Below are 25,969 nucleotides of genomic sequence, written 5' to 3'. Positions count from 1 at the left end.
ACCACTGGATTAAATGCCTTCTCCTCCAGGTCCACCCCCTCTAAATATTATAACCACAAAATGTGGCCTCCCACTACAGAATACAGGCCACATAATCTTTCTGCCAGAGCCTAAGCCTCCCAGGGTATCCTAGGAGATCCCTTTTTAGCTCTCCACATCTCCAAGCCTGTCTCCCAAGGCTGTCTGTCACCAGTCTCTATGGTAGGGTAACACTTCAGTCCTGAAACTCTCTTCCTGAGTGTTGGTCTCATGTTAAATCAGGTCGGTTTTTTGGTTGTCACCTCTGCCACCCTGTGCTGTGGAGAACTCAGGAGCAGAGCTGGCTAGGATTTGGTAGTTTCGCTGCTCTCCTCCTGCCTTTTGTGCAGATTGCATGAGGACTGGGCTGGCAGTAGTGGCAGGAGGTGTGGGGTGTGTAAGGCCTCTCTCCTCCTGCCTCCTATACAGGTCATGGCCTGGGCCATGTGTCAGTGTCACCAAAGATTGGGTGCATGGGCCCACTTTCCTCCCTTGCAGGTCATGCAAGGCCTGGGGCCAGCAGTGGCAGTAGCAAGGGTGGAGCATGTGGGTCCTTTCTTCAGCATCATTTTTAATGACTGCATAGTACTCTATTGCTCAGAAATTTCCCCAGTCCCCTATCACTTGACAGCAAATTACTTACAATGTTTTCTATAATATATTTTCCAATAAACATTCTTCTAGTTAAGTATTTGCTCAAAAAGTAAGATAGAGAAATAGAGAGAAAGAAAGGAGAGAGAAAGAAAGATTTGGGTCAATATTTATGTGTAATTTTCAGGCTTTTAATATATAATGCAGAGATTGTCCTCCAAAAATAATGCAACAAATTATACTTCCTATATCATCATCCACACTAGAATATGAAGTATTCTTCATCCAAGTGACTAGAGGCAGCTCAAATTCTGCCACATGAATAAAAATTTACATTAATTAGGGGTTTGGTCTAGCTCAGTCTTTTCTAGTGAAAATTGCACATGCCAATAGCAAGGAAGCCAGTGCCAGATGCAGCAGAAAGGAGATCTCAGAAATGCTTTGTTGGGCTGGGGATTTAGCTCAGTGGTGTGGCCGCCTTCTGCCTCCCAAGGACAAGGACCCCAGTTTGATCCCCAGTACCAAAAAAAAAAAGCCTTGTTTCCAGTCATTGTCAGTCATTAAAAAGAACAATGTAGGGAATATCTGGGAGTTCCGTGGCTGCTGGGCCCAATGAGTGGCAGCTTGGAGCAAGAAGAGGACAGAGGCTTGAGGTTCATTCGGAAGTTCCCCTCTCAGCCCTTGCATTGCTTATGAGCAGGATCAAGTCAGGCCTGGCCTCATTTCTCTCATCCATTGACTCAGGAGGTGAAATAACAGGCTGGAGAGCCCCTGCCCAGTCCCTTGTGACCCCAACTAGGGCTTTAACTGATGCCGATTGACATGTATTGCACGGCTTCGCCATACGAGACACAGCCTAAGCACATCCTTCCATTACCTCACTTAGCCCCTAAAGTCCCTGCAGAGCTACTTTGGTCTTTGGTTGTTGGCAGATGAGAAGAACTGAGGCATAAGTAGCTCAGGCTCTAATCCAACACTGGATTAGAGACAAAAGACAGCCAGAATTTGAACCCAGGACAACCAAACTCACTCCTAGCCTGTGTCACCCCAACCACTGGGCTATGGCACCCTCCTGTGAGCAAAAGAAAAGCTCCTGAGCATAAGGGCATGTCTCTTTGTCCCTCACTCTGTCCCTAGCACCTGTTACAATGCCATAGCACATAATGAAGATTTGACTGTCTTCATTGTCTATTCCTACATACAAATTACCAAAAACTTAGTGACTTGAAACTGAATCCATTTATTATCTCAGCTCTGTCAGCCAGAAGTCCAGGCACAGATCCCTGGGAACTCTCTTCATGCCTCACAGGCTGAACTAGGTTCTTAATTAGAGCTCAGGATCCACTTCTGGCATCATTCAGATTACCAGCAACAGTCTGTAGAAAACTGCAGGATGATAGGCCTCCAAGTTCTTACTAGTGTCACCCAGGGACCTCATTCAGTTCCCAAAGCCTGCCTTCATGTGCTGGCCATGTGGCCCCTTTCTTATATCTCTCATACTCACCCTTAAAACTCTTTCCTTGGGGCAGGGGATTTGGCTCAGTGGCCACCTGCCTCACAAGTACAATGGCCTGAGTTTGATCCCCAGCACCAAAACAAATAAACAAAAGCTCTTTCCTCAGGAAAGGTCCAGTTTCTTTTAAAGGTCCACCTGAGTAGCAAGGCCCACCCAGGATACTCTCCCTTTTGGGTAACTCAATTCAACTGCTTAGGGCCACGAATTGTACCTGCAAAGTACCTCCTGTCATATACTTTATCTCAAGAGAGATAGCACATCGTAGTCACCAATCCTTCTGTCATTCCAAGAAAGGAGACTGTATAGGCCCTATAGCACAGGGATGAGAATCTCTGTGACAGTCCCAGAATTCTGTCCACAGCAGTGACTGTGCAGTTGAGAGAAAAGGTGAATGCATGAATAAATGATGAAAATGTTCACCTGTGCAGAAAGAAGTAGAGTGGCTTATATATGTTCTAACTTTGGAACATACTCTAGAAATCTGAGTACGACAGGACCCAGGATCAAGTCACTCCAAGGTGCAGCCCATGATAGCTACCCTTTCAGACAGTCTCTTACCTGAGTACCTTACCCAGCAGCCAAGAGTATGATCTGTTCTCCGAAGCTTGGAACAGAAATAAGTAAGATGCAGAAGCCATCCTGACTGTGCTAGTTACGACTTCCAACCTGAGTGACTTAAGGGGCTCCTGAAGAGATGATTAGATTGTGAGTAACAGTAGAGTAACACACTAAAGAGTTCACAGCTGAAAGGGCTGAGGGGTGGACCTAATTAGACGTGGATCATGAGTCGTGACCTTGAGCACTGTGGCCCCTTCACCCCTGGCCCTTCCCTGATTTTGACTTCCTGGATTCTATGAGTTCAGCCGTAGCCATTTTCCTCCATCATACCCTTCCACCATGATGCTTTGGAGCCAGCCAGCTGTGGGCTGAAAACTCTGAAGCTATGAGTTAAAACTGACCTCTCCTCCTTTAAGAGTAAGTGTCAGGCGTTTTGTCCCAGCTCTGGGAAAGCTGACGGATACACTTCTTTATGGGACAATATACTTTGGCAACCCAGTTCCCCTTCTCTTCCCTTCTCTTCCCTCCCCTCTCAGAACTGAGCATCCTCTCACACATACTCCATGGGACAACATATATATTCACCTTGGCCACTAAAGTCACTGTCCAGAGAGCAGACCGTCCACTCTGCATGAGCTGCAGCCATGCAAAAGGGCATGGACCCAGCCCTGTCTACCCAGCATCTCATCTCTGGCCTGTAGAATCACCCTAATCCATGACCTCCTTTGTGATTCCTCAGTGTAATACAGGTCAGAAAGTTAGAAGAGGAACAGAGTCAACATAAAGATATTTCCGGAAGAAGAGCTAACTGGTGAATCCTTAGTCCTGTAAGAGCCTCTCAGTTTCCTCTGTATGACTCATGACACTTTACGCATGTGAGGAAAGAGAGCCCTCCCATCTCCTCACCAAGCCTCCACCATGCGCTTGTCTTCAGGCACAGCATTTCTGTTCTTTCTGAGATGCCTGTGGCTGAAATATATGCACATTCATTCAGCTGTGGTTTTTGAAGGCCTCTAATGGGCTGGGCACTTTGTTCTAGATGCTTGAGTATGACAGGGTCAAAAACAAAAATGAATCCCTAACCTAAAGAACTTTAGATTTAGTGAGGAAGACAGACAGTAAACAAAGGTAAGTAAATCATAAGTCATATTAGATGGTGTTCTGAAGAATAACAGAGCAAGGAAAGGGCAGAGGAATGCCCAAGAAGGAAGGAAACAACTTTAAATAGGGTGTCTGAGAAGTCATTCCTGACGAGGCGACATCTGAGCCAAGCTCAGACTTAAAGTTTTGGAGGAATGGGTCACCTAGATATTTGAAGGGTTATTATGGCTTTCAGGTTTGCAGAGCAGCCAGTAATATCCACCAACTTCCCTAGAAGTGTGAGCAAGAAGCTTCTTTGGAAAGCCCCCAAATTTGCCCTGCCCCCAGCCTGGCCCTTGCTACCAAGATCTGGGAGCCAACAAAATCTACACCAGATGCTCCAGGGAGAACTTGGGCACCACTCCAGCCTCCACATTCCTGCTGTTTTCCAGTCCGAAAGGAAGCCACATTGGGCAAATAGGAGCCTTTGATGCAAGAGGCACAGTCTGCCTGGACTGACTGGCCAAGAGGAACTGGTCCCCGACCCCCAGCCTCTCCTGTCAGGCTTCCTGCTGGGGTGTGTGGTAAGTGCCAGACTCCCCTGTGGAGTGTTGGGGACTAGATGACCTCAGGCTCCTCCCCAAACCAGGCTGCAATTACACTCAATTTACCCAGGGGCTCCCCTCTTCCCTCATCTAAACTGGCCCATTGCCTCCCCATAGCTCCAAATAATGGTTCAGTACATTGCATTTTCACTCATGCAAGAAGACCACTGTATTTAATAAGACTAAATACAGAGATTACAAAGCAGACTTTAGTTTTGTCTGTTTGAATAATGAAGGCATGGTTCCTCAAAATCCAATGGCATCTTTTTTAAAATTTTTCATTATCCCTTTTATAGTTTTTTTCTCTCCTAGCATACATCAAATTCTGTGCCTTTTGGAGTTACCTTCCAAAAAGCCTTAAGAAAAATGGGAAAAAAGCAACAAAAATCTCTCTACTCCCTTGGCTTCTGTGCTCCTGGCTCTCAGGCTTCCTGCCCTCCTCTCTAGTCGGTCCAGCTCTGGCTCATTCTCTTTTTCCCAGGGGCATACACTGTCCTTCTTTTCTACACTCTGCCTGGTACAGCTCATTCCATATAATTTGTCTCCAAGAGTGAGCACTTGCAGAAGCAGATTTGCCTGTGGCCCTTCACTGGTTGTCCTGGGTCCAGATGCAACTCAGCACCCCTTCCCAGCTGTTCTGGTTCCCCCATCTCCCAAGGACACTGCCTTGTGCTAACCACAACCAGATGCCTCTGGTTGCTCAGTGGTGCCCTCACTTTATCTCGCCTTAACTTTTCCAAGTTTATTCTCACAACTAATTGGTAGCAGGGGAACTTGGGGTCAGTTACTTTACCTCCTTGAGCTTCAGTTACTCTCATCTGAAAGCCAGGTGTAATCACGCTCACTGCAAAGGAAACATGAGGATGAACCATGCAGAAATTTGTCACCTGGCACCACACTGAGCCTGTGCCAAATGAATATGACTTCATCTGTCCCTACCTACTTCTTAGTCTTGCTCTCCCTCATGTGGTTTATCCTCCAGAGACAAATCTGATGTCTAGAGTCGCACTTCACCAAACACACCCTGCAATTTTCTGCTTCCAATAATCCAGTTGCAGAGGTCACAAATGCCTTTTATTCCATCCCAAATCAAGCTGTTATTATATAAAAGTGTCTGGCTATTTTCACTTATCTAAAATATTCAGATCAAGAAAATACCTAAATTTTTATAATAATTATGATTTTTTTAAAGCTTATCACAGGAAGGTATGTGAAACATATTACAAAGAATTCATTCCTGCCACGATTATCCTTCCTTCCCACTTTGTTTTTGGAAGGATTTGCAATTCAAATTGAGAATAAACTCTATTTTCACTTAGAAAAACACTTTTCCTCTAGCAGTGAGACTCTTTTTGAAGACATTCCCCCACAAAAGCACCATATCTTTTTACTTTAACTGTGTAACAACTTAACAAAAAAATGATATTGATCTCTTTCCCTTTTTATTCTTTCGAATCTTCTCTGTAATAATGGAAATTTAGAACTACACATTCCCCAACATATACACACACACACAAATTCCTCCTTTGTTTTTTCAGATTTCTTCCCAACTAACTCCCACTAATGACAGAGGTTGAATTTAATTTAAATGATTTTAGCTGACATCAGCTTAAATTCAGAGCTTCAAAGTCAAAATGAGACAGAAAATTGAAATAAAACCCTTAACTTCAGCTGAATTATCTTGATAATTGCCTGAGTTTCTGCATCTTTCAAGATAAGTGCTTTCAAATCGATACAGAAGAAAATCATATTGATGTGTGAATAATAAAAGAGCACAGATGGCTTTGGGGTGTCATGCTGGGTGTGTGGACTCTGGAGACAGACTGAATATGAACCCTGACTGTCTCTTACCAGCAGAAGAACCTGGGGTAAATAGCTGGTATTGCTGAAGTTCTTCTCATTTGATATTGTGAGGATTAAATGAGTTGATTGATAGAAAGCAGTAAGGACAATCCCTAGCACATACTAAGTGCTCAATGAAAATAGGACTCATTATTATTCCGGATAAAATCAGTACCCATTCTAAGTACTACAAACTCAGACAGTACAGTACAATGATTAGAACCTTATACTTGGACAACCAGGGTTCAAGTCTTTGCTCTAGCACCCACTAGCTGTGTGACTATGAGCAAGTTACCCCACTGTCATACTTGAGTGACTCCATTTGTAAAACTGGCATTAACAATTATGTCCAACAAGCCAGGCATGGTGGCGCATGCCTATAATCCCAGCACTTGGGAGGCTGAGGCAGGAGGATCACTGTGAATTCGAAACCAGCCTGCGGTACATAGTGAGTTCCAGGTCAGTCTCACTACATAGTGAGACCCTGTCTCAAAAAACAAGGAAAAAACAAAACAAAACAAAATAGATTATGACCAACAGCCAGGTACAGTGGCACATACCTAGAGTCCCAGCTATTCAGGAAGCTGAGTAAGGAGAATTGAAAGTTCAAGGCCAAATTTGGATAATTTGCCACCCAGATACAATTTGTAAGTGTGTGCAGGCCCCTGTCAGAAGCTCATGCAGATACCAGCAGCTCATGCCCAGATACCATCGGGAAGCGCACAGACCCAGCCAGAAGCTCATCCAGACATCAGTGGTATGGGTGCACAGGCCCTAGCCAGGGCCCTGCCCAGACACCAGTGGCTTGTGTGAACACGCCCCAGCCAGAGTCCCTCCCAGATATCATCACTCAGTGTGTGCAATCCCCCCATCACTGAGTGCCTGGACAACAAACAGCCCAGTGCAGGGATTCGGAAGGCAAACATTATGAACTCAGGAACTGTCATGGTGGTGAACAGCAGAGAGAAGGCCTCTCCGAGGCTTGTTGACAACTGAAGCCCACTGGGAGAGCAGAGAGTCACCACAATAAAGGCTCAGCAGACTGCATAGGTTGGAATGAGAGGACACCTAAACAAGACTCAAAACCAGACTTCCAGATCACCAAAGGCAACCCCAAGGGCAAATGAGATGGAAGAATCTGAAACTCAACCACCTGGATTTCCTGAAGTGGCACGAAGGAGGATCTGGAAAAAAATAAAATCAAAAATAATTTCTCAGATAACAGCAGAGATTGCATCCATAGTGAAAGATATGATTAATAACTCTAGAGCAGGCACAGATTTTTAAAAAATAGAGGAACAGAGGAACATGATGGAACCCCAACATAGGAAACAAACGGAATCCATAAAACAGATGCAAACAGATTTCCAGGAGATTAAAAACTCCATTGAAAGTTTACGCAGCAGAAAGAGCCAATGTAAGGACAGAATATCCGATATAGAAGACAGGACTGTGATTAGTGACCAGGAAAAGAAAGATTTCTTAAAAATAGCAAGGGACCACAAGAAATCAAGCCAGCAGCTACTAGATGATGCAAAGAACAATGTAAGACTGATCAGAGTCAATGAAGAAACAGGAGATAGTGTAAATGATATTTTAAAAATTGTACACGGAAGTAATGGCAGAAAACTTTCCAAGCAGGGGGAAATAATTTGTTGTACAGATAAGTGAGGCATATAGGACTCCAACTAGACATGATAAAAAATTTAAAAAAAAAAAAAATATATATATATGTATGTATACAATAGTCAAGATTCCATAAACTCAATGGAAGAACAAAATTCTACAAGCAGTTAGAGAAAAGAAACAAATCACATACAAAGGAAAGCCCATCAGAATCACAATAGACTTCTCAACACAAACCTTCAAGTCAAGAAGAGCCTGGAGTGAAGTATTTTAAGCCCTAAAAGAAAACAAATTCCAACCCAGGTTGCTGTACCCTGCAAAACTATCTTTCAAAATCTATGGAGTAATAGGAGACTTTCATGACAAAGAACACTTAGGAACTTCATGAACACCAAACTAGCACTCCAAACAATTTCAAACAATATCCTAGAAAAGGACAGTGAGGTTCACACAACCTCACAAAGCCCGACAGAATGAATCCATCAAGTAGGAAAAGAAATTAAACGCAAAGGGGGAGAATCCAACAACAGAAAAAGGTCATGACAAGGATAAGTCAATACAGATCAGTTATAACCATCAATACTAATGGTCTCAATTCACCAATCAAAAGAAATAGACTGGCAGAATAGGTCAAGAGATGCAGATGTGAACAACACTGAGATTCCACCTCACTCCAGAAAGGATGGCTGCTATGAAGAAATCAACCAGTAACAAATGATGGCGGGGTTGTGGAGAAAGAGAAACGCTTCTCCACTGTTGGTGGGAGTGCAGACTGGTGTAACCACTGTCGAAATCAGTATGGAGATACCTCAAAAAGACAGGATTAGCTTTTCCATTTGATTTCCCCACCCCCCACCCCCACTGTGTGCGCTGCTCTGGCTGCACCCGGGTCGCTCTGAGCTCCCAGCTCCTGCTAAATTAGCACAGCTGTGTCTCCCTTCAGCCACCATCGTGATTATGCGGTACCTCATCAACCAGGATGAGATGTTCTCTGACATTTACAAGATCCAGGATCGTGAGCAGGTTGTTCCTGGAGATGGAGGGCAAGATGGTTAGTAGAAGGGAGGGAAACCCTGATGACTCGCTCATTGGTGGAAATGCCTCTGCTGAAGGCCAGGAGGGAGAAGGTACTGAAAGCACAGTAGTCACTGGTGTTGATATTGTCATGAGCCATCACTTTCAGGAAACCAGCTTCACAAAAGAGGCCTACAAGAAGTACATCAAAGATTACATGAAATGAATCAAAGGCAAACTTGAAGAACAAAGACCAGAAAAAATAAAACCTTTTATGACAGGGGCTGCAGAACAAATCAAGCACATCCTTGTAATTTCTTTCTTTCTGTCTTTTTATTTGGTGCCAGGGATCAACTTTGCACTTGCGAAGCAGGTGACAGAACCACGGAGCTAAATCCCCAGCCGCACACCCTTGCTAATTTCAAAAACTATCAATTCTTTACTGGTACAAACATGAATCCAGATGGCATGGTTGCTCTCTTGGACTGCCGTGAGGATGGTGTGACCCCCTTTATGATTTTCTTTAAGGATGGTTTAGAAATGGAAAAATGTTAATAGACTCAGAAGTTACCCTGGATCTATCTCTCGTCATAACTGGCTGCTGCTTGTCATCACACACCACCAGGGTTTTAGACAAATGGGACTGATGTCATCTTGAACACTTTATTTATTTTGACTGTGATTTATTTGGAGTGGAGGCATTGTTTTTTGGGGGAAAAAACCAAAACCTGTCATGTAGATTGTCTAAAAATAAAGTACATTAAACTCATTTGAGAGAATGCCTCTTAGTTTAACATATCTATAAACTAAATCCATTGTAGTGTTCATGGAGAACATAAAGGTTGGTCACAGACCACTGTTAGATAGCATGACTGTCTTCAGATAATTTCTGCAGTGGAAACTCCTGGGACTGGAATATAAGACAAGAATCAAAGTTTTAATTCTGAGTTGCAGTGAAGAGGAAAATACCATGTTCACAGCAGTGCCGACAGTTGAAGTGGAGCCTTAAAGTATTTCATCACCTACAGTGGAAGTAATTAACCCTGTAAGAGTTTACCAAAAGAATAAAAAGACTAGTGGCCGGGTGTGGTGGCGCTTGCCTGTAATCCCAGCACTTGGGAGGCTGAGGCAGGAGAATTGCTGTGAGTTCGACACCAAACTGGGCTACACAGTGAGTTCCAGGGCAGTCTGAACTACATAATGCGACTCTGCCTGAAAAAAAAAAAAAAAAAAAAGACTAACTCAGTTGGAAGAAAAGAAAAAAAAAGCTAGGATTAGAGGTCCTATCTGACCCAGCTATTCCCCTGATAGATATTTTCCCAAAAGGATTAAAAGAATCATACCACAGCAATATATGTGCACCATGTATAGAGTGGCACAGTTTGTAATAGTTGAAACTTGGAAACATCCTATTGCCCATCATCTGGAGACTGGATAAAAATGTGAGTTTTTAAAAATAAAATGGAGTACTGCTCAGCCATAAAGAATGAGAAACTAGAGACATTTATAGCTAAATGGATGCACATTGAAGCCATGCTCTTAAGTGAAATAAATAGGACACACACGTGTAAATACCAAATGGTTTCTCTGGTGTGAGAAACTGAAAATGTAAATAAGCACCAAAATGTATAATAGACAATGTGGAATAGTAAGAGAAGGTCCAAAGGGGAAGAGGAAGTGGGAGAGGTAGAGGAAAGGAAAGAAGGAAAAGGAATAAACATGAGAAAAGGAAAAAAATGGAAATAAAGTCATTATAAAGACAGATAGATGGAGGGGTTGCAGGGAGGGCAGGAAAGTAGGGGGAAAAATGAGAACCAAGACATAGCACGTAAAGGTACAAATTCGTATTGTATACCTAAAATGTATCAATAAACTTAATGAATAAAAAAAATGTGGACACAGATTAAAATTAGACCCTTATCTTTCACCCTGCACTAAATTAAAATCCAAATGGATTAAAGATCTAAATATTAAAACAGAAACATTAAACTTGCTGGAAGGTAAGTTAGGCAGAACTCTGGAAGACATTGGTATAGGAAAAGACTTTATGAACAAATCCTCAGTAGCACGGGAACTAGGAGAAAGAATCAACAACTGGGATCTCATCTTACTAAAAAGCTTCTGTACTTCAAAAGAAACCATCAGCAGAACTAAGAGACAATCTACAATGTGGGAAAAAATTTTTACCAGCTGTTCCTCAGACAAAGGACTATTATCAAGGATATATAAAGAACTCAAAACAATCAGTCCCCCCAAAATATAAAGACCCAATTCAAAAATGGGCATCCGAAATGAACAGACATTTCTCAAAGAAGTAAAAGCAGCAAGTAAATATATGAAAAAATGTTCCATATCATTGATCATTCGAGAGATGCAGATGAAAACACTGAGATTCCACCTCACCCCACAAAGAATGGCTGCTATCAAGAAATCACACAATAACAAATGTTGGTGGGGATGTGGGGAGAAAGGAACCCTTCTCCATTGTTGGTGGGAGTGCAGACTGGTGCAACCACTATGGAAATCAATATGGAGATACCTCAAAGAGCTTGGACTGGAGGTTCCATTTGACCCAGCCATCCCTCTGCTGGGTATCTTTCCAAAAGAACTAAAAGAATCATATCACAGAGAAGTATGCGCACCCATGTTTATAGCGGCACAGTTTGTAATAGCTAAATCTTGGAAACTGCCCATTTGCCCATCCGTTGGAAACTGGATAAAGAAGATGTGGTTTTTCTATAGAATGGAATATTACTCAGCCATAAAAAATGAGAAAATAGATGCATTCATAGGAAAATGGATACATATTGAAGATATCCTCCTAAGTGAAATAAATAAGTCACACATGTGTAAATACCGAATAGTTTCTCTGGTGTGAATAATCTGCAATAATACAGAAGATCCTAATAAGATTACTGACATTGAGAAATGGGAAGAAAGGATCTAAAAGTGTAGGGAAGGCGGGATGGGTAGGGGAAGGGTAAAAAGGGAAAAGAAAAAAATGTGAGATAATGAAACGATGGAAATAAAGTGTTTGTAGATGGGGAGGGGAAGAGGGGGTGAAGGGAGGGCAGGGGTAAGGGGAAAAAATGAGAATCAAGACCTGTCATGTAGAGGTACAAGATCCCAACAATGAATGCAACTGTACTGTATCCCTAAAATGTGCCAATAAACTCAATTAAAGCTGAAAAAAAAATGTGGACAACTTAGTAAGACCCTGTCTCAAAATAATGCAGCTCAGTTAATTGAGTGCCTGACTAGTATGCACAAGGCCCTAGGGTCAATCTCCAGGACCTTAACCAAATTGTATCTAAGATGTGCTTGATGGCACCTATGGTCCCAGGTACTCAGGAGGCTAAAACAGGAAGAACACTTAAACCCACAAGTTCAAGACCAGTCTGGAAAACATAGCAAGACGCTGTCTAAAAAAACTATCTGCATCACGAGTATCGTCATGGATTCATGCACTTGCTATGAAGAAATGTGACATACTTAGCATTTATAATGAATGTTCAAAACATGTTGGCTATTTTTCATAGCATTCTATAAAAATAGTCGATTAACTCAGAATTGCTTTCCCAAACAAAAAGAGATTTCAAAAGGATAGAGCTGTAAGATTTTTGCACTTTATTTGTTGGTCAGGGGCCTAATAGCATTATCATACACCTCTTAGTAGCCAACTGTCCCCACAGAGGTGGGCCACAGACCCCTTCAACAGAAGCAGGTCAGACATCCCTCTCCCACAACTAGACAGAATATGACCCAGCCAATCAGATGCTCACAACTGGCAACTGGAAAGTAGGGAGAAGGAATGGTGGAGGTGGAGGCAGAGAACGGAAGGGTGGCCTGAAAGGGGCGACCAGCAACTGATCTCTGAAGTCTTGCTCACATCAATCACAGCACGTTCATTTTTTTCTCTCTCTCCTAAAATTCTTAATTATGAATAAACACATATTCCTTATAACCAGATGAAGTATCCATAAGTGTATTGGAGAAGCATGAATAATCTCCTTGCAAAGTACCCTCTTCAATTTTCCCCTCAATTAACTAAGTCCTTCTGCAATTTGGTCTCCCCGTAAAGCAGTACGTCATAGGCACCCCTTAAGGTCAATGAATGTCTAGTACTTACTCGATTATAGCTTCATAAAATAAATACACCACAATTTTTTTTTCAAACACACCTCTTTGGACAGTTACCTTTTCAGATATCCATTACATTGTTAAATGTAAATCTTCAATACCACAGCAACCTCATTTCAGGAATCAAGCCTACAGAAATAAAGCACTACTTTGTACCTAAGTGTATACATACAAGGATAAGTAAGTACATTGCTTAGGATGTCAGAAACTGGAAACAACCTAAATGCCCAGCAATCTCCTCTTATCTATATGGGGAAATTTCACCTGTAAAAATAGTTTTATGAAAACCATTACTCAATTCCAGGTGAGAGTTGGGACTTTTAGGTTTCTTCCAACAATGAAATTTTAGATGTCTTTACTTTAGGAGGTGGGGAAGGCAGAAAAAATAATAAGATATGTATGTCAAAGTCAAATTACCACCATACAAGTAGGTCATTGTGAAATCTGTTTTACCCACAAAGGCAGAAAAACTGAATCCTCAGAAAGCTCAAGTTTAGGTCTCCATCCAATTTTAATATATGTGCTGCTGAAGTGAGTACCCACTTCCTTCAAGAGATCCTCAAACTTTCATGTGCATGAAATTCTCCTGGGCTCTTGTGAAACTGCAGATTGCTTTATTAGATCTGGGGTGGGCCTGAGATGTTGTGGCTCTAACAAGCACCCGGGGGATGCAGACACTCCTGGTTCTGGAGTGCAGTTGTGGAAGGGTTTGGGTCAGTTCACATCTGCTCTTTGAACTGAGTCCTAAAATTGTCCAAGTTTTAGCCCTGAAAATACTGAATCCCAGGAAATCCCTGAATCCCAGACAAACTCAGACTGTTCGTCACCCTTGTGATTACTTAAAAATTTATACAACTCAGAAGCCTGAAAAGTAATATAAATAAATGAAGTTGGCTTGTTGGAAACTTTGGGAAACAGAAGAGCTTAAACATCCACTTGCTCAAGATGTACCCAAGAGCCTCCAGTGTGCAACCTTAGCTTCCATTAGACCCCTTCCACTGAGGTATGCTGCTGTATGTTTTTCCTTGACGTCAGCTGTAAGTGCTCCTAAGTAATGGGTCACAACGATAGTCTTAGAAAGCAACAGTAGTCTAGAAACAAGATGAAAATGAGGGTCAAGGATGTAGCTCAGTGGCGCTGTGCCTGCCTGGCAAGCACAAGGTCCTGCGTTCAATCCCTGGTATGGGGGCAGGGGATGAAAACGAAGGTAGGAAAAGTCTACACAACCTCTCAAACTCACTGTGGTAGCCAACCTCAGTGATTTTTCAGCTCCTGATAGTCACGCCTTCGGATGGCGCCCTCCTACCCTGGGGACAGCTGACCTATGTAATCAATATGACATTGTGGACATGATGCAGTATGACTTGAAAGACTAGTGTTATGGTTTAAGTGTGAAGCATCTCCCATAAGACTCGTACGTCAAGGGCGCCAAGTTCATTAATAGATTAGTCCATTGATGAGTTCACAGCTGAATGGGCTGTTGGGAAATGGGGAGTAGCAGGACAGAGTAGGTCCCTGGAGATATGCCTTCTCTGGCTCTTTTCCAACTGTCTCGCCTTCTTGGCTGCCATGAGGTGAGGAGCTTTCTTCTACCATGAGGTTTCTGCCTCACCACAAGCCTAAAAGTGTTGGAACCAGCTGACCACGAACTGAAACCTCTGAAAATGAACCAAAATAAATCCATTTTCCTTTAAGTTATGTCAAGCATTTTGACCCAGCAAGAGAAGGCAAACTGATGTCAAAGAAGACAGTGAGGCATCTCTCATGCTCCTTTCTTTGAATCACTTGTTCTGAGTGAAGCTAGCTGCTGTTGTACCATGGGAATACCCAAGCACCTCTGTAGAGGGAATCGCGTAGCAAGGTACTGAGGCCTCCTGCCAACAGCTGTGTGAGAGCGCCACTTTGGAAGCAGATCATCCAGGTCCAGTAAAGCCTTCGGATGACTGTAACAAGGCCAGCATCTTCCTTGCAACCTTAGGAGATACTCTGAAATAGAACCACTCACTGAAACTGCTTTTGATTTAGCCCTCTAAAAATTTCCCCAGGATCAAAGAGTGAAGAAATTGAAAACTGGTGGCCAGCAGGGCTGCAAACAAGTTTTATTTTGGCTGCATGTTTTCAAAAATATGAATTGACCACCAATATCTAAAAAAGGTATTCCCACACAAATCTGGATGCTCAGTACCTCCCAAAATAATTGAAAGAGGTCCATACAAAGGTATTCATTCCCACAGGGAAAGAGTAGGCCACGCTGGAGAGTAGTCATGCTGCCCATGGGCCACCTGGCTCAGGATTCACTTGTTCTCCGTAATGTTACCTGCCAACCCTCCTACATCTGTGATCCTTGACTGACATACGAGAAATTTTTCCCCAGTGGTTCTCACATTGTGGTCCTTGGGGCAATACCATCACCTGGAGACTTGATAGAGGTGAGATCCAATAATCTGTGTTTCAATAAGCCCTCTTAGTAATTTGAATGTACTTAAAGTTCTGAGAACATCTCCTTTTCACAAGTAAGTATTCCTGTCTTAAAAACTATTTTCTAATGTTTAGTAGAAGAAGTGCGAAATGTCTGAGGATCTAATTCTACCAATGTTCAGCCACTGGCCCCACCAGTAATGCCAGCAATCTGTACTTTCTGACTGGCTTTATGTCAAATTCTTTGTGTCCATAAAATTCCAAGGTCTCATAGAACATTCAAGAGCCTCTCTCCAGAGGTATAGTGAGGAGTAAGAACCTAGAAACAATTTGGTGTCAAGTAATCTGCTCACCTGCTTTTTTCCCCTGATGGCTATACAAATAAGGATTGTAGCTTTTAAAAAAAAAAAAATCAGGGCCAAGTGCTACAATGTACTGGGCGTATTCTCTGTTGAAACCTAAGGTCTCTTTGAACTTCAGATTTCTCAGCGGTAACCTGAGGGGTTTGGATGATCTGTCCAAGTCCCTTTCCAGCTCTAATAGGCTTTGACTAATTGATGCTAAATGAGCTTTCTATTTCAAGATACTGAATGTCCTCCTCTATCATTAAGTAGATTGTTGTTATGTTGGATGAGATGGCAGTGCTTAATGAATCAATCAATGAATTTATTTGGCTGTAATTAATGAATTTGGTCAAATTACAAGAGAAGCACCTTGTTCTCTTTTCATGACTTAAGTGAACTTGCTTGTGACTTTATATAGAAATCTTGAAACAGCTACTATCAAGAAACACATGCATAGATATCTAACCACTCATGGACCAGGGAGGGTTCGGCTGCAGTGTGAGGCAGCTTTTGTATGGCAGAGACGTGGTTACAAATATTGCAACATGATAACTCTCACCCAGAAAATCCACCACCCAATCCAGAGCTAAGTCTCCACCCCAGGCCCAGGGTTCTAACTCAAGTTGACTCTACTTCAAAGGAAGGAAAGCTTGTTTGGCCAAAAACCCATGGAACGTGGGTTTCAGGAATGTGACATGCTGTTAAACCACAGCCGTGCAAGCTTGCAGCCTCTGAGATTTTCCAAGGATGAAAGTTTCATTTTTCAAAGAAAAACATGGCACCATGTAAACGGGGAGAAATATAAGGTAAATGGTGTCATTTGGGCCCAGGAAGCTTTCTCTTCCGAAGAACACCTACCCTGTGTAAGTATATTCTGGAGGAGAATGGGAGGTATGTGATCATGGGCCAAATTTACAAGATTAGAATGATAAGACACACTTCTTGGCCTTCAGTAGCTTTTCAGGAGGCAGAGAAAAAAAGACAGTCAGGGTAGGCAGAGTCCAGTGTCCATGCATGGCATTTTGGGGGTGTTGGAGAACACAAGACGTTACCCCCGAGGCTACCGAATGGTCAGCCTGAGACAGCAGCTAGGAGAGACTTCAAGGGTATACTGCAGCAGGAAACAACAGATACCGTAACTCTGCTTCTGCAATCTCAGGTCAGGCCCCTGTACTCTCACCTCCTCACCTGGCCCTGGGGTTGGAGAGAACGGTCTCTGAGGACTACTGAATGTGCTGGAAGAGAGTGAAGGGTGTCTTACCTCTCTAGACTGGAGTTAATTTGAAAGTAAAGTAGGGCCTGCCTGGCAAGCACAGGGTCCCCAGTTCAGATCCCCAGTACAAAAAAAAAAAAGTAAAGTAGGTTTCAGAGGAACTGAATTAATATAGAATCAAGTTTCAGAGCTTTCCCAACTGGTGTTTTTGTTTTTGTTTTGTTTTTTGATACTGGGGATCAAACTTGGGACCTTGTGCTTGGGAGGCAGTGGCACCACTGAGCTAAATCCCCAGCTCAAAGACTAGACCTTATTTTTTTGTTTTTGGCAGAGCCGGGATCGAACTTGGGACCTGGCACTTACAAGACAGGTGCAGCGGCACTGCTAAATCCCCAGCCTCCCAACTTTTTTATTTTGGAAGAGAACTAGGAGCATCATTTAATCCGACTTCATCCTCTACGTCATGATCCCCATGACAGTTTACTTAGTTACCCAGCCTGTTTGGATGTCTCTTCTGACGGGGAACTTTTTCTCCCACACAGTAGCCTGTTTCATTACCAAAGGGCTCTAGTTGCCTCCTTACACAGTATTCACATCTCCCTTCTTCTACCTCATACTCCTAAGTATGTGTTCTGCTCTTCAGAACAGGTCTGAACCTGTATTTACAATTGCATTTGAATTGTTTGAAGGAGATATCACAACTGCTCTAAATAGCTTCTGTTCCTGCTGCAATGCTATTATAGGATGGCTCCAGGATTTTGCTAAGGTCATCTGAACGCTAATAGGTTATCCATGTTCTTGGAAAACTGGAATCATTGCTACCTCCAAACTGGGGGCAATTTTCTAGGTAGAGTAAGAGCAGTAATGGCTAACCTTTTGGAGCTTTAAAAAACAGGCCGCTGAGGAATGTGTGCCACAGGTTCAACACTGAGGAAGAGCATCCAGGTGAGATCACGGCAGCCTGTGGGAAAATGCTGAAAACTTTCGCTGGCTGACTCTAAAGACCACAGAAGACTGGTAGCTGGATTAGGGACTGAAAGATGTTCCAGGTCAACAAAAGCCTAGGGTGATCTCTTCCAAAGGAGCCAGGCAGCCTTGACCAAGCCTTTCATGGAGTGTTTGCTAAACTGTGGGTGTTCTGCAGCTTTGTCCTGTATGGGGTCAAAGCCACCTTGGGTCAGAGTACGTGGACACTGCATTTCGTGAACACTGGTGGAAAAGTCACTAGACCCTGAGCTTGGCATACAAGGGGGAAGCCCGCCCTCTTGTGGACCACTGAGGCATGGCGAGGTACAAAAAGCAATGGAGGGAGCCGCCATTTCATCTCCAAATTCATTTCACCAGTCACCTTTGATAGCCTGCAGAAAAACTGATCTGCACTGTGGCAGAATTGGGGAGGACTGGCATAAGACTTGAGTAAGTTGCAGTTCCCTGGGTTTGGTGTTTGGTTACAAAGGTAGAAAGATATCTGGCAGGTGGTATTAGCTGTTTTTTTAAAAAAAGAAAAGGCTGGGTGCAGTGTGACACATGCTACTCAGGAAGCTGAGGCAGCAAGATGGCAAATGTGAACCCAGTTTGGGCAATTTAGAGAGAGGCTCTGTCTCAAATCAAAATAAAATAAAATAAGCTGGGGATGTACCTCCATACAGCCAAAGAAGGAAGGAAGGAAGGAAGGAAGGAAGGAAGGAAGGAAGGAAGGAAGGAAGGAAGGAAGGAAGGAAGGAAGGAAGGAAGGAAGGAAGAAAGAAAGAAAGAAAGAAAGAAAGAAAGAAAGAAAGAAAGAAAGAAAGAAAGAAAGAGGAAGGAGAAAGCTTTTTTTAAAAAAAGGAAAAACTAGGCATTAGGAGATCTTTTCTGGTTCCACCACTTGCTGTGTGGCCTCAGGCAAATCATAGTCCATCTCTGGGCCCCCTAGGGCTGTGCAAAATAAGGGCTACAATCCTTAGGAATGCTAAAGCACAAGGCTTTCACATCAGCATCTTAAGAGTGGTCTGTCATTGGCGGTGCCATACCTCTGCCTGAAGACGGGAGGGTAAGAGAGGTGACAAGAGCAAAGGCCATTTGGAAAAGGATACACAGGACTCCAACTTGCCGAGTGTGAGAGAGCTGACCCACAACCTAGAGAACACAGCCTGGCACTGTGCAGACTCCTGGGAACCCTCATTTCCTTCAGCTGAGCCCCCCACCCCACCCTGTTTTAGACATGGACGCTGGTACCTATGCCGTAAAATGTGCTTGCTCTAGATGTGACCCAGACTTATTTTATCTGCAACCCACAAATGTTCAGTCAGATTTACACTCTTGAACTTCTAAACTTTTTTATTCAGCCCTCAGCACATCATCAAAGACTGGGTTTTTAACATTTTTTGAGGTAAATTCTGTATGACTCTGTAACTGATCAGCATAATTGAGCTAAAAGTAACCCTGGGAAAGGTAAACCAGAAATGCTTTCCTCTAAATTTTTCAGATTTAAAAAATGAGGTGCATTTTAAAAGTTGTATTACATATTTAAAAGGCTCAAATTTCTTACTGCATGCTTACCAAGTAAAGGGTGACATAGTAGCCAAAAATATTGTTGTTAAAGGGAAACTGTCCTCTAGCAAAAGAAAAGTGTTGAAACGTTTTAAAAATGACCTTGTAAAAATTATCTGGAATAATGACACCCTTAGGCAAGCAAGTGTGCTTCTAGCTGGAAAGATCTAGAGTAAATGTAATGAGGCAGAGAGGTCATCTTTGCACACTGCAGAACGCTAAAACATTGGCTGAAACTATGAAAGCCTACTCCATTTTTAAATGGCCTTATAAGGTTGTTATAAAGCATTAGAAGTTATTATGTAAACACTCTAAAAATCAGAAAGTTCCAACAATAAGTACAACCCAAGTTTCACCTACATACTAAACTCAGGTGAAACTTCCAACTCCTATTGTAGACAGAACCCCATTCAATCACCCGCTTAGACCACCTGGTTTCTGTGGCATTGCAAAATTCTAAAATTGTAATGAAAATTTTAAAGTCCAAATCCTACAAGCCATGAGAGGTTCAGTAAGCAGGTTGTGCCATTTCAAAATGGAAAATGTGCTTGTGTAAGCAAGTCACCAGGGCTAACCTTTCCGGATTGAGAGTCTGGCCTTCAGTTCAGAACATGGCCATGTCAGGGTCAGAAATGTAACAAAACTGCTCTTTCACTGAGGTTAGCCAAGGTTCACAGGGTCATGACTGGGCCATTTTATCAGTCATGTCAGGCTCACACCCTATTGCCTGGAATAGATAAAAACTTTATCTGTCATTTTGGTAAATCTGCTCCTCCTGCTTCATTTTGAATAAAGAAATCCTGGTCTCAGTTTATCTAAACCAGAGACTTGGCTTTCTTGACACTGTGACGTATCAGTGATGTTTGATCTCATTTTAGTCAAGAACTGTCCAGAATTAGAGTGACTGGCTTTGTCTCCTCTATAACTTTAACTTTGGAGAGCAGTTACTGATTTATTATTTTTTTGGTACTGGGGATCAAACTTGGGTCCTTGTACTTGTGAGGCAGGCGGCGGAACCACTGAGCTAAATCCCCATCCCTGGCGAACAGTTCTGATTCTGTTGGACCATAAGGATTTTTTTAAATTGAATGTTAGATACACTGAAGTGTTATATTAGAATGATAGTTCTCAGCCAGCATGTAACCTTTTCAGAATGATCTTTCTCTGAAATGAAGCAAAGAAAAAAAAACAAAAAAACAAAAAACTAAAATTATACTAGTTTTGATTCCCAGAACCACCAAAAATATTTTAATTAAAATTACTTGCCTAGCAGTGTGAGGCCCTGCATTCAATCCCCAGCACTGCAAAAATAAATAATTTAACTCAATTAATCTTAGACTTTTTCAAATAGAGAACCTAAACTATCTTAGAAAAATTTGCAGACAGACTTTTGGACTAACAGACACACAAAATTGTTGGAAGGAAAAAAAACCTGAGGTTCTTCTTTACAAAAAATAGGTATGCACGATGGCAAATCAACCCAGGTAGATATTTAGCCATCTGGTTCAATATACTAAGTACAAAGATTAAAACAGCAGATTTTCCCTAAAAGCAATCTTAAATGCAAGAAAAGCACTTTCAAATTTTACTTTATTTGGAAATTATACATATTATTTTAACATTTAAAGACTATGATACTATAGTAGAAACACATAAATATAATATACATTTAGAAATTAAATATAGTAAGTCAATATGACAATATATAAAATTCATATGTACACTTCCAATAAGTCTAAGGTTTGAGCATTTATGCCCATCATATTTCTCCCTGGAAATGGATGAATCTTGCAGGGAGATTGTCCACAGGATACACAGTGGGGCTGGTTTTCATTGTAGGAGGTCCATTTAGAAGCTGCCAGTCACAATGCCTGGCCAGCTCCACTGTAAATATTTTGAGAAGAATTTTTGCAAACTCTTTGCCTACGCAACTCCTAAGGCCTCCTCCAAATGGAATGAAGCTGAACCTGGATGCATCCTCTGCGTGAGGTGGCATAAATCGCTCAGGATTAAATTCCTCCTTGTTAGTGAAGATTTCTGCCACATCATGAGTATCACAAATACTGTAGATAACATTCCAGCCTTTGGGAATCTGGTATCCCTGTAAAAGATTATGGAGTCCCAAGAGTTGACAAACTGGAATTTAGCCTTCAACCACAAACAGCTATCTTAGATATCCTGGGGGAGGGGGTTTGCTATGAGTTTGAAAAGAGAAGGGAGGGAGAAAGAGATTCATTCAGGTTACTGAAACAAGTCCACATAGTGCAGGACAATGTTATCAAATTTAAGCTAATGATCAGGGAAACAAAGCTAGGTTTAAAGCCACAGGAGCAGGATGAAGGTGCAAAGTGGGGAGAACTCTTAACTTACGTTTAATTCAAAAGTCTTCAGAGCAACTCGAAACCCTCCTGGAACCGGGGGATTCAGTCGGAGGGTCTCCTTAATAACACACCCAATGTATTTAAGTTGTTCCAAAATTTCCATGTCCAACTTGTCCTCTTGATTGCTCTTACAAAGTAAGCCCTGTCACAACAGCCATTCAGAGGTAAATGGTTGTTTTCCAATCCAGTGAAATCAGTTCAGCAGACATAAACAGGACTAAACTCAAAAGGGCCTCATGTTGGGACAGTGTGTGGGGGAAAGAAAAGCTAGTGACCGTCTGCACCCACATCCACTGTCTCTGTACAATTCCAAGAGAAAGCTGCTCACCACATAGAGCCTGCTGCTCAGACCCCCTCATTCACACACCACTCACCACCACTGCCCACCTAGATAAGCTATTTGCACCGATCACACTATTCTTGCCCTTGAACACCTAACCCAAAGCAAATGGAATCTCTCTGCAAAAGGTGAAGGATGAGGGTGCAGCCCCGCGGTGAAGCGTGCCTTCGTTAGCCTTTGCCCGAGTGAGATCATAGCTCAAGATCCCATTCTTTTCATTTTGTGAAGCTGATTCTCTCTCTGAACTGGCCCACTCACCTTGGCCCTGCACTTCAAAATTATTCAGCTGGGAAGTTGGTAAGGGAACAGCTGAATTTCCTAAGTTAACCGGGAACCCCTAGAATCCTCCTACCTTACTTTTTAGCTCCTCTCGAACTTTCTGGAGAACATGTGGGTAGAGCCCCAGGTAAGTGATGAGAGATGTTGCTGCACTGGCCGTGGTTTCATGTCCTCCAAAGAGAAGCTCAGTTGAAGATTGCTTTAGTGCCTAGGAATGAGGCAAAAACGTTTTTTTACAACTCTGTGGGCCGGGAATGTAGCTCAGGGGCACAGACTTGCCTAGCATAGGCAAGGCCTTGGGGTTCAACCCCCAGTGCTCCCTGTAGGAAATCTACTTGTAGTTTTACAGAGGGATTACTAAAAATAGAGCTGTGGATTACTGGAGGAAAGACTAGAGGGCTAAAAGTTTTGGTGATAGAAAACCAAGGAACTCAACATCATTAAACAAAATGCAAGGTTTAGTTCAGTTAGAGACAGAAGGCAAGTAAGATTCCACTCTTCAGGGTCCTCCTGGACCACCTGGATTTATTGAAATCACCCAAAGTTCTTTATTAACATTTTGCAAATTCTGCCTTTCCTTTTGAAACCTGGAGAGACTAGGGGACATTCCCATTTCCATGATAGCCTCTTCCAAAGCTTTCCAGACTGAATGTCAACCTTTGGGATCTGAGTCTGGGCAGGTTGCTCACTGAGAAGCTGGGTCCCAGGAATCTCACAGGGAAAGCCAAACTGTGGGTGCCCCTTTTGAGGCCTTGACTCACCTGCATATCCAGCCGCTCTCCCCTGTCCCAGGAGTGCTCAATCAACAACTGCAGCGCGTCTTTGCAACCCTCGCCTGTCTCCTCCGCCCGCAACTGGCAGATCTTGGCGCGGATGTTTTCTTCGATGCGCGCGTGAATGAGATTCCGCGCCTTCATGCCCTAAACGCAGAGGGTGGGTGGCAGTGAGCATGCACCACTGTCCCCCTAGCTTCGCACCCAGAGTGGCACACCCCTAGATCCTCACCCAGCCTGCCGCCCTTACCCGGTATAGTCCACTGAAGGGCACGTCTATGGGCAGCGAGAAAAGATTGCGGGTCATTTCCTCGAAGGCCTCCACTAGCTGCTGCTCGTCCTCCCGGCCGCCAGCATGCCCAGGCTCACAGCCTAACAGGATGCGCATGGCGATGCGGAACATGAGGCGCTTCACCTCGGGGTAAACCAGGAGGCCACGCTCGCCGCAGCTCAGCCATCGCTCCAAGCAACTGTTCACTTCCTCAGTGATCACCGGCACGTAGCACTGGAGTGCCTCGCGGCTGAAGGCTCGCATAATCACCTGAGCCCAGGGGAACGGGGAGCTGTAAAATTCTCTTTGCCCCTCTCTCCTTCCTGTGCCCCCTTTTCACCTTCACCCTCTCCAGACCCAACGCACATCATGGCTGGGAAAGCTAAACTGGAGTCCGGAGAGAGTTCTAGTCCATATTTTATATTGCTCTTGCTCAACCGGCATCTGTCTGCCTGAACCTCTCCAATGAGTAGGGGTTCCCTTCCCTGCCCGGTCGTCGCCACCCTTCCCTCACCTTCTTGCGCTGTTTGTGAGAAGAATCGTGCAGGTTGGAAAGGCAGCCAGAGCCCAGGATGGTGCGCACCGACGCAGGCCAGTGGACCGACACCAGCCGGTGTTCTCCAAGCAAGATGCGACGCACGTTGTCCGCACCCATCACCCGCACCGTGGGCCGCCCAAACAGATGAGTCTTGTAAATGAAGCCGTATTTCCTGCGCTTCATCTGAAGGAACTTCCTCCGCTGTGTGAGGAAGGTGGAGGAGATGGGCGGGCGTGAGAGGCGCCGGGGAGCGTCGCGCCTCTGACTAGCCACCTTCTAGTCGCAGTCGCCTCCCTCACCGGGACGCCTATCCCAATCTTGGGCGGAGGCTGAGCCGGGCTGTGGGAAGGCGTCCTGTCCCGCCCCAAGCTCCCTTACCTGCAGCACCATCTGTAATGTTTCCCCAAAGAAAGGGAAACCCATAGTCCCAGGGGGTAAGGGGAGGGCGCAGCTGCGGTCGCGGCTGCTCACGCAGTACAGGTCCCACAGCTTGATCGCAGCCAGAAAGAGCAGCAGCGGTAGCACGAAGGTGCAGAGCGCACTGGCCAGAAGAGCCGGGAGCCCCATGGCACGCTGCAGCCTCCCGCGCCACCTGCTGCCGCCTCCAGCGCTCCAAACCCCGCCGCGCTCCCGCTTTATAGGCGGCCCAGGTTACCTTGTTCAATTAGTTCACCCAAAGTTCATCTTTAATTGCGGATTGGGCCCCTGGCTCCTCCCCCCGCGAGGCGCTGCCCAAAATGTTTAACCGTTTGTTCAGCGCCGAGGCAGAGGCGGCGCGGTGGCGGCTTCCCTAGGCGCGCGCCTCCTGGGGTGCGGGGCAGGAGCAACGCCGCCTGCATCCAAGGTGAGCACATCTCCCAAAGAGTGGAGGGATGCGGGGAGCGAAGAGCAGGAATTCTGAGCGCCTAGGCTTCTAGACGGTCTCTTTGGACTTCCTGCTGCCGGTCCGACGGGCCACCCCGACCCAAATCCGCCTTCGCTCTCTTTCCGTTTACAAGTGCCGCACGGGCCCCTTTCCACCTGCTGGGGAAACCAGGGGACATGCGTTCCTTAATCGTCATCCAGTGGAGCGAGACGCGGGCTTCCCGAGTCTTCGAAGAGCCCGGGGTCATGATCCAAGAGAAAGATATGGGGAGTCAGTATGACGGGTGCGTCGTGGATTCTAGCTCACCGGTCTCCCCCTCACCCCTCAAGGAAGTCAGCACTCATGTAATCTTGTAAAGTCCAACTCGAGAGTTCACGTAAACCTCCAAGTCCATCAAGACCCCAGGTGCCACTCTGCACAAACCTGATCCCCTATTCTGGTGCCCCAGCGACGGGCAGCATGGGCAATTCACCCGTGTCTAGAGAGCTAAGGCTGTGTGATTTGGCCAGGCCTGCACTATCCTGGTGGCTGTGGATCTTGCAGCCACTGCCTAGGCAGCAGGAAAAGGGTCCTAAGGAAACCTCAGGAGTCCTTGCTCCATCTCTACTCTCCTGACCTTCGGTGAGTCACGATGACACATTTACTCACCCATCCGATAGAAGTGATCTTCCCAATGTCTATACCTCAGGGCAGTTGTGAGTTCCCAAAAGGAGGCCTCTGGTTGTAAATACTCTTTCCAGCTCCCAGCTCCAGGAACACCAGGCTGTGTTATCAAGGTGGCCTGAATGGGAGGCTCTGGAACCTTCCTTGCTCTCCCAAGCTCTCATCCAGTGTAAAGCCACCACCCTCACCCTGGTGAGAGCTGCTTGGCCCTAAACGCAGGCCTCTGCTGGCTGGTAGTGGGAGGGTTGAGGGAATTCGTACTGGGGAGTGGGTCCTCCAGACGACTCTGCCCAACTTCGAGCAGCAGCTCCTGTGGCAAATATGGGCTTGAACACTGCAGGATGCGCACGTGCGCTCTGGAC

At 44.3% G+C, this 25,969-nt stretch overlaps 1 protein-coding gene and 1 pseudogene across 1 annotated transcript; one reads left to right on the top strand and one right to left on the bottom strand.

Annotated features, from left to right (window-relative positions):
* Window positions 1-8,790: 8,790 nt before the first annotated feature.
* On the top strand, window positions 8,791-9,405 carry LOC104867666 (annotated as a pseudogene).
* Window positions 9,406-21,256: 11,851 nt separating this feature from the next.
* On the bottom strand, window positions 21,257-24,747 carry LOC104867667 (cytochrome P450 26A1). The gene is made up of 7 exons (XM_010632088.2): window positions 24,458-24,747; window positions 24,056-24,280; window positions 23,521-23,811; window positions 23,259-23,417; window positions 22,571-22,705; window positions 21,868-22,020; window positions 21,257-21,598 (listed from the first exon to the last, which is right to left on the bottom strand). The coding sequence occupies exons 1-7, from the start codon at window positions 24,644-24,646 to the stop codon at window positions 21,257-21,259; spliced, it is 1,494 nt and encodes a 497-aa protein (XP_010630390.1). The 5' UTR covers window positions 24,647-24,747.
* Window positions 24,748-25,969: the final 1,222 nt, after the last annotated feature.

Source organism: Fukomys damarensis, unplaced genomic scaffold, assembly GCF_012274545.1.
Source record: "Fukomys damarensis isolate Sample0158 unplaced genomic scaffold, DMR_v1.0_HiC HiC_scaffold_20, whole genome shotgun sequence".
In the NCBI taxonomy this organism is placed as follows: Eukaryota; Metazoa; Chordata; class Mammalia; order Rodentia; family Bathyergidae; genus Fukomys; species Fukomys damarensis.
Note: the sequence above shows the minus strand (reverse complement) of the source record. Positions and strands in the feature narration are given on the sequence as shown.

Excerpts from the sequence above, each read along its gene's own strand:
- LOC104867667 (XM_010632088.2), bottom strand. The coding sequence starts at position 24,646 with ATGGGGCTCCCGGCTCTTCTGGCCAGTGCGCTCTGCACCTTCGTGCTA. Across the intron at positions 24,281-24,457 it reads CATTACAGATGGTGCTGCAG|CGGAGGAAGTTCCTTCAGAT; the intron begins GTAAGGGAGCTT and ends TTCCTCACACAG. Across the intron at positions 21,599-21,867 it reads TGAAGACTTTTGAATTAAAC|GGATACCAGATTCCCAAAGG; the intron begins GTAAGTTAAGAG and ends AATCTTTTACAG.